Source organism: Poecilia formosa, unplaced genomic scaffold, assembly GCF_000485575.1.
Source record: "Poecilia formosa unplaced genomic scaffold, Poecilia_formosa-5.1.2 Scaffold1, whole genome shotgun sequence".
NCBI classification, from domain to species: Eukaryota; Metazoa; Chordata; class Actinopteri; order Cyprinodontiformes; family Poeciliidae; genus Poecilia; species Poecilia formosa.
This window is the reverse complement of record NW_006799940.1, coordinates 6,369,514-6,377,292: the sequence shown is the minus strand read 5'-3', so window position 1 is coordinate 6,377,292 and position 7,779 is coordinate 6,369,514. Positions and strand designations below refer to the sequence as shown.

General features: G+C 36.6%; 1 protein-coding gene across 1 annotated transcript in view; it reads right to left on the bottom strand.

The window, feature by feature from the left end:
• Nucleotides 1–7,541, bottom strand: part of LOC103135261 (ras-related protein Rab-32) — a 16,229-nt gene extending 8,688 nt beyond the window's left edge. Inside the window, exons 1-2 of the mRNA XM_007547901.2 lie at nucleotides 7,130–7,541; nucleotides 1,091–1,107 (exon numbers count right to left, since the gene is read on the bottom strand). Of these exons, the coding sequence (XP_007547963.1) occupies nucleotides 1,091–1,107; nucleotides 7,130–7,343 (231 nt within the window). The 5' untranslated portion in view covers nucleotides 7,344–7,541. The remainder of the gene's footprint in view (nucleotides 1–1,090; nucleotides 1,108–7,129) is intronic.
• Nucleotides 7,542–7,779: the final 238 nt, after the last annotated feature.

Here is a 7,779-nt window from a genome sequence, read left to right as displayed (position 1 = left end):
ACTGAATTTCACAATTTTTTTTTGTGATGAGGAGTGAAATCACTGTAGCAAGCAACACATTGTGCAAAGATTCTCACTGCTAATAAGGAAAAAAACATCTGATTTAACATTAAAAAAAAATACATATGTAAAAGCATTGGATATGCAAATGGCCAAATAATAATAATAATAATAATCAGAGATTTATGGCGTTTCTAATAGACCAGAAAACCTACAGTGGATGTAAGGCAGACATAAAATAATCACAATCACAGGAACTAGATGATAGATATTGCTTCTAAAACATGCTATGATTATCTAAATACATTTCATTTAATGGGTGAATCTCAAGTAAAAACAAAACAAAACAAAAAAAAACTTACACTTCTTTAGCTTTCCCTCAAAAGAACCTTTTTTTTTTTTTTTGCTAAGTTGGTTCTATCTTTTACAGAATATTGTTGACAACTTGTTAGACATTAAAAGTACATTGGTATGATTTAAAATACATTTTAGATTGTGTTAAGTCATGCACTTATGACAGCGTAATGCAAAAGAATTTAATTAACTTAAATTGCTGTATTGCATACTCCTGTGCCCTTAGATAGATATAGAGAATTTGCTGAACACACAAATCTCACATCCTTCTGAAACTTGTGTTGGCTGAGAGCAAAAAATAAAAAATAAAAAAAATCCCGAGCAAAACAAGCTTTCACCTGCACGTCAAAAATGTCTGTATCCTGTTTTTGGGTGTTCATCTTTCCACTGGAAAGATTTGGACTATTCTCCCTACAACCTCCACCACTCTGTAATCCCTGAAAGAAAATCTAGGCATTTAAAGACTTGGCTTTGCCTCTAAATGCTTTTGGGTTTGCCAAAATATTTGAGCAGATTGTAAAATATGTGGATTGATGTTTGTTTCTTCCAAGAAGGACTCCAGCATGGGGATAGCAATAAAGACCTTTGCTGAAATATCATTTCATCCCCCAACTTTTCTCATTTTATATGATTGTGATCTTCTACAGCAGGAACCTGAACTGGTGCTCTGTTCCTACAGACTTATGCTAAATGCATGGGGTAAGCAGTTTGACTGAAGGACCGTTTATCCAATCACAACAATGGTCTCATTTTCTGTCAGAGACAAGAGAATTACAGTTAAGTGAGGACAGTGTGCTTTAAGTTAGCAAAGGCTACAGTAGAGTCAGGTTTGGAAAGAAGAACACAGTCATGTCGAATGAAATGGCATCTCATCTGTCTGATCTAGTCTATTGCTCAATTGGCTTTCAGTGTATGCGGCACATCTCAGCACTTTGCAGCCGTTATGGTTTATTTATCTACAAATTGATCTGAGCTGTAGCTCGTTCATAGGAAGCAGAGAAAGTAGAGCAGGGATTTTTTTTTTGTTTGTCTCCAAGGGGCACCGGTGTTGTCATTTTCTAGACTTCACTAGAAAGACCTTTTGAAGATACTTTACTGTCTGTGCAAATACCTGCCTTTAAATTGAATAGTTTCGGACGGCGCAATGGGAAAGGAAAATGATGTTCTGGCACTACCTTGAGTCAAAATGAAAAATGCAGCTGAAGAAAATATCATCACCAGTTAAAAATTGCTGACCATGTGAATTACATGGGAATCACATGTACACAGTCACAGCCATGACTCACTGAAAACATTTGTTCTGTCATGCTTTACTGTCGCTGTCTACACTTTAGAAGTATCGCTCACCTCGGCATACTGGACGCATAAAACTGAACGTGAAACTGTCAGTACAACCAACTCACTGGTTAATTTGTCTAATTGTCTAACAATTGACAGTACTTGATGTCCTTTAAACTCTCCTTCATCTCCTCATGCTTACCCCCTATTTTTCAACGCACCAGTGTACATAAAAAACAATCTGACAGCAGAGGAGTTTATTTATATATGCATATACATAGTAGTTGAGGATCTATTTGTCAAAACTGCCAAAATATTATCAATTAGAAAATTAACAAGGAGCCTGACTACCATTTGCATTTTATGAAGAACCTTTATTGATCCTGGTGTCATTAAAATTAAGATATTTCTTTTCAAAAGAAGCATGGATCTGAAGGCTACAACACATAAAATAAGTAAAAGAATACAACAATACCCTTTACAAATACAACTTATATTTAGAATAAGTTCAACTTGTCAATTTGACAGAATTTGTAATTGGTCAATAGCCTCATTTTAGCACAGGAGCTCAGACACAACTTCCGTCAAACCTTTACGGCCCTTCCTGCTCTCTGACCCTCTTAAAGTTGAAAATAGGAGTGCAAATTAAGCATTAAGGATATCCTATATGCAGAATATGTTATCTTTGCAGTAGGTTCCTGTGGGAGCTTCTAGTCCATATTTAAGATCGCTGAGTTAAAGTGTTAAAGTTATAACATTCCTTAACTTTACAGTGAATAAACAGCGTCGAGATCAGTTGTTCACAATGTTTTAAGAGGTGTGAACAAAGGTCAGCTGGTATCAGGTGACTGGTTGTGAACGCCGAAGACAGTAATAACCCACGTTGCAGGTGATGACCATACAATCGTCTACCAGTTCTGCCCAACAAGATGCATCCTCGTTTTACAATATAGCATAGTGATAATCACATCCTGTCCGCAAGCTAAAAACATCCCAGCGAAAGTAGCAATTGTGTTTGAAAAGGGGCTGGGATACTCTCCAGCTTCATACTGATTTCCTACCTCTTATAAAAGCCCCTGATTACTATCATTCTACACGGACTGTAATCACAGTTGTGCTTGTTTTAAAAAAAAAATACACAACTCAGAAATAGCTTTCTCTGTTTCCAAGATAAATTCTCCTTCCTTCTTTTTCTGCATGACCAAATCGCCTACAGGCCATTCATTAATGACTCATCTAATTTACCTTAAGCTGTCTCTCTTACACCCACGTTCAGTTTTTTTTTATTGTTTTATTTATTTTTTTATTACTTTCTCTAAGTCATCTCAAGTTTTATTGTAGATGTGGGCAACATCAAGTTGTTTTTAGTTGGGAGTAAAAATCTGTGCTCTCTCAATGTATGCAAATGATTCATTGTCTCGCCACAAAAACATCAGGCAAAGTATCATGTTTTTGTTTTTTTTTCTCTTGCAGATCTTCTGATTAGGTCCTGATTTGCAGTGACAGGCAGTCGGCCCACCCTGATGTTTAGTCACGGATGCCGTGCACACTCACTGAGCTTGAGCTGCGAGGGTCTGAACGTCAGCCTGGACTGCCAATCCGCTTCTGACAGAAACTCAAGTTGTTGTGACGACCTATCCAGCACCCAAACGTTCGCCCCCTTTCTGTCACCGCTATGAGCAATGGAATATATATATATATATATATATATATATATATATATATATATATATATATATATATATATATATATATATATATATATATATTTTGAAAAAAACAGCAGCCTTTATAACCATCTGTCCCGATCTGTCTCAGCATATGAGGTTTGTTTGATTGAGGGAGTGGGTAAAACAGAATATGTCTAGAGGCAGGGCATATTTTTTCCTTCCAAAGGATAAAAAACTGTTTTGAAAAAAAAGTTTTAGATTTTAAATCTAACCAGTGAAGCTCTAGAAGGAGATGTTGTCATGAGGAACACATCTAGAAATAATAATAAAAAAAACCTCCTCATGTGACTTGTGTTTTGAAATAAACCCAAAATGGCAATAAGTCACATTATTGGAATCATACCAGCACTCACAAGAGCTTAGTGCAAAGCTACAGGAATCATATACCCTAACCCTAAGGATTATTGTAAGATTTTGTGCTGCACAATACCAGGAAAAAAATATGTAACTTTGAACATACTGCTCAACAGTCACAATATACACGGTCACTTTCATTAGTGGAATACAGAATATGAATACTTAAAATATAATGTCATACCAAATGCGGCATTTAAAAACTCAATTGAGATTATCACAGTGCAAACACTGATATTACTTTCACAATTGTTGACTGGGAAAAAACAATTCAAAACAATGTATGAGCTGTAACTGTACTGCCAAATCCAAATGCCTTCTTGAATGCCCTTTATGAATTCTTTACATACGTCTTTTGTGATATTAAAAATCTGCAGCAATGTGTTCCAGATGTAACAATTTTGAAGCACTTCACTTAACTTTAAGTCTTCCTGAGTTCAAACGTTTCACAAATTTGCACATTTCCATTGTTTAGCTAAAATCCTAGAATCCGTAGGATGTACAACAGATCAAAAGAATATTGTCATACAAAGGTATCAGTCAGGATAAAGGTTCAAAAAGTACAGCATCACATACTCATGCAACTTTTATTTTGATTCTTTTCATGCACTATACTGCCGTATGTTAAATTGGACTGTAATTTAAATAAATAAGTAAAAAAATGCTTTAAAAAACTGCTTGGATCTTTCTTTTTAAAAAGAAACCATCATTTAAAAGTTTTAATTTATTTTTCTATTTTAAAATAATTATAAAAATGACATATCTGCTTAATCAAATGAGATTTGATCAATATCTAATTAAGTAAACAGACTCTACTCTACTTTAATACATTTCCAAAAGTACAGTATTAGCCTATAATGAATAAAAAAATTACATGTTTTCCTTTCTTGGTGTTTTGTTAAATTATGGTCAGTTTATATCGTTGCTTTAGATGCACAGTTAGATGGTCTGTCAGTGTAATCCTGCAATGTTTTAGTGCAGAATTTTTCCAAGGACTAATCACAGCAAGCACTCCAGACCTTAAGTCAGCACACCACTGCAAAACTGCATTATCTTCACAACCATGTTAGCATGACGTTTTGAGGCATTAGGTCATTAACAAACACTGCCCTCTGTTACTAAGGTCAAAAGTCCCTCTTTGATTGATCTGACCAGTGAACATCATTCCAGAAAGCGTGTGTGTTCAAAGGTCTGTGTTAAAATATTAGTATTTACGGGGCCCCTGAAGCCCTGGGGGGTTTTATTGAGCCACTGACTTAATTTGGATTAAACAGAAGTGCAAATAATTGACATTCATTTTAATTGTATTTTTTGATTTGTTGTTTTTAAGGCTGGTTGTGGGTTTAAAGAGTGTTTCACTGGCGATGTTTTCCAGTAACATGTAATTACCCAGTAATTTTTTTACACTTCCTGTCTACTTAACATCTTTTAATACGGTGGACCGCCGGTGGACCGCCTTGGCGCCCCGACCGGGCTTAGCAGGTTTTCTGGGGGAAACCCTGATGTTGATACTTCTAAAATACAAAAAAAAATGAACATGCACCACTTGTTTAATTATATTCCATTTATCTACAATCACTGTTACAGAATAGATCAAATGTTTGGTTTTTCAATTAAATGTATACAGTGTATCTTAAAAGACAGAAATTTGTTTGCTCAAGGCTCAAGCGTCTTTTTTTTGTTTTTAGAATTTATAAAAATAAAAGATTTAAAAATGTAAAAAAAAAAAGTACAACAAAAACTGTTAAGTCTGCAGAAATTACATTTTGCTTTTCCAAAATAGACATACACATTCAGAGGCCCTGTACCACTTGATCTTCCACACACAATGATAATTAGCATGAATCGGCCTCATGACTTTCAGCATGCTCATGAGGGTTTATAACCAAGGAATTTCAAAAGTCTTGATGTCAGACATATTTTTAATGATAAAAACAATCATATCAAGCATAATAATAAGGAAAGGGTTTCATGGAACAATGCAGACACCATCTTTGTTCATGCTGACTGACCTGTGGTAACGCCTGCCTGGCTACAGCTATAGTGAATTGAAAGCTTCACGCCGTCTTTGCTCACTTCCTCATTCATCGGTCTTTTCAAGCATGTCGCTTTCTTACTGTTGTGATAACTCTGCTATTTTTGCATTGAGATGCCAGTATCAGTTGCCTGGCTGACTTCGTAAGGGGTTAACTTGCATTTACCCGGCTCCTTTCAGCTTGCTTACTCAAGCTGCTGGAATGCAACAGGTTGGCAAGCGGGCCAAGTCTGGCAGCATTAAATAAAGAAGGTTATTTAAGTTGAAACCAAAATTAAAAGTCAACAAGTTATCATAAGTCAATGATAATTTGGCTGTGTTTGAAAATAATAAACCACAGCAGGAAAAATATGACTATATCCTTGAGCAAGCCCATAAACAGTTAATTCCAATGGTTCTCAAACATTTTACCACTTGCTTAATTACATCTGTCCTAATAATACCTAGACAGATACAGCAGTCATTCATTCATTTAACTGATATCACTTTATGAACTGTTCCTATCTGTGTAGGAACAGTACTGTGATGTAATGTAGCTGTTGCAATTTAAAGGAGCCAATCAATGCCTGGACTTTGTTATGAAGCGATATAGTAGCAATTTCAGACATTAACAATAAAAAAAAAGACTAAAAGAGAAAACTTTCTCCCTCATTCTTTTAAGAACAGACGAAAAGACAATTACGCTGCAACTGGACTTGGATATTTGCAGTTTGTTCAACAAAAAAAGAGAACGAAAGAAAAATATTTTTCATCTATCAGCACTGACGTTTTTCTCTATTGCTCTCCTCATTTGAGAAGTTGAGCACAGGTCAGTGTGATTAGACAACTTATTTGTTATGTTATTGGCTCTACATTACAAATAATTAGCTAAAAATTACCGCTCAAGACAGCCCAGGTGCCAGTTTTACGGGCACCACAGTTTGAGAACCCTGGTTTTATTCTAAGAAAAGATATGTAAAAAATAAATAAAAAAAACTGAGAGGAGCCAACTCATTGAGGCGGCGCTTAGTCGGTAATAACAACGTGACCTACATTCCATTGACAATTATGAGCTGCCGTGATCATAAAGTGGAAAACACAATAAGCAGGCATGAAGGCTGCGGGAATTTCCTATCTGGAGTCTTTAAACTCACGGCCTACCGGAATTAAAACAGTTTTGGGTTTTTTTTCATTCTGTCTCCTTGCATATCAGATTTAGCGTGGCTGTGACACATTGCATAATTTCACGGGTTAACTGTCAACAAGTCGCAAATAATCTCTTAACACCTATCTGCTAAAGAGGAAACCTCAGTGACACAGGACTCTTTCCCACACAACAACTCCAAGCCAGATGATTCTGTTTTAATCTAATTTACGAAATAAGAAGTAAATATCTTACCTGCTATGTCCCACAGCTGCAGACGAACCAGCGTTTTGCTGTCCCAGTTGATGACTTTTAGAGCGAAGTCGACTCCGATCGTCGCCCTGTAGTGCTGGGAGAAAAGCTGGTGGACATAGCGTTTGATGATGCTGGTCTTCCCCACTCCCAATTCCCCGATGACCAGCACTTTGAAGAGATACTCCTTACACTCTGACACCGAGCCTCCGGCCATGCTGAGACTGAAAGCTGTTAGCGAAACTTTAAGCAACTTCTGCTTTCACGCTGACAGGAGCCGAGGAGAACTGGGCAGGTCAGAGAGCTGGGCCGGTCAGGGAGTCCCCCCAACTCCGTCCCTCCTTTTTCCACTACTTTCTAATTCTCCGTTTTTTCTCCTCCTCCTTCCTTCCTTCTTCTCCTCCCTCTGCCACACAGAAACCACCTGATAAGTCATAGGACCCGGAAATGTCGAGTAAGTTTGACATGCTTGTGCATTGAGTGCCATAAGCCTTTGCTGCTTATTATAATAAGTGAGACACTTTTCTGCGCTTCTCTGCTCCCCGGTAATCAGTCACTAAAGCCAAATCGTCTCCTCAACGTAATGTTATTTTTATTTCCTGAATCAATAGGCAACATTTAGGAAAGTTATACACATTTCTGTTTATAAAAAT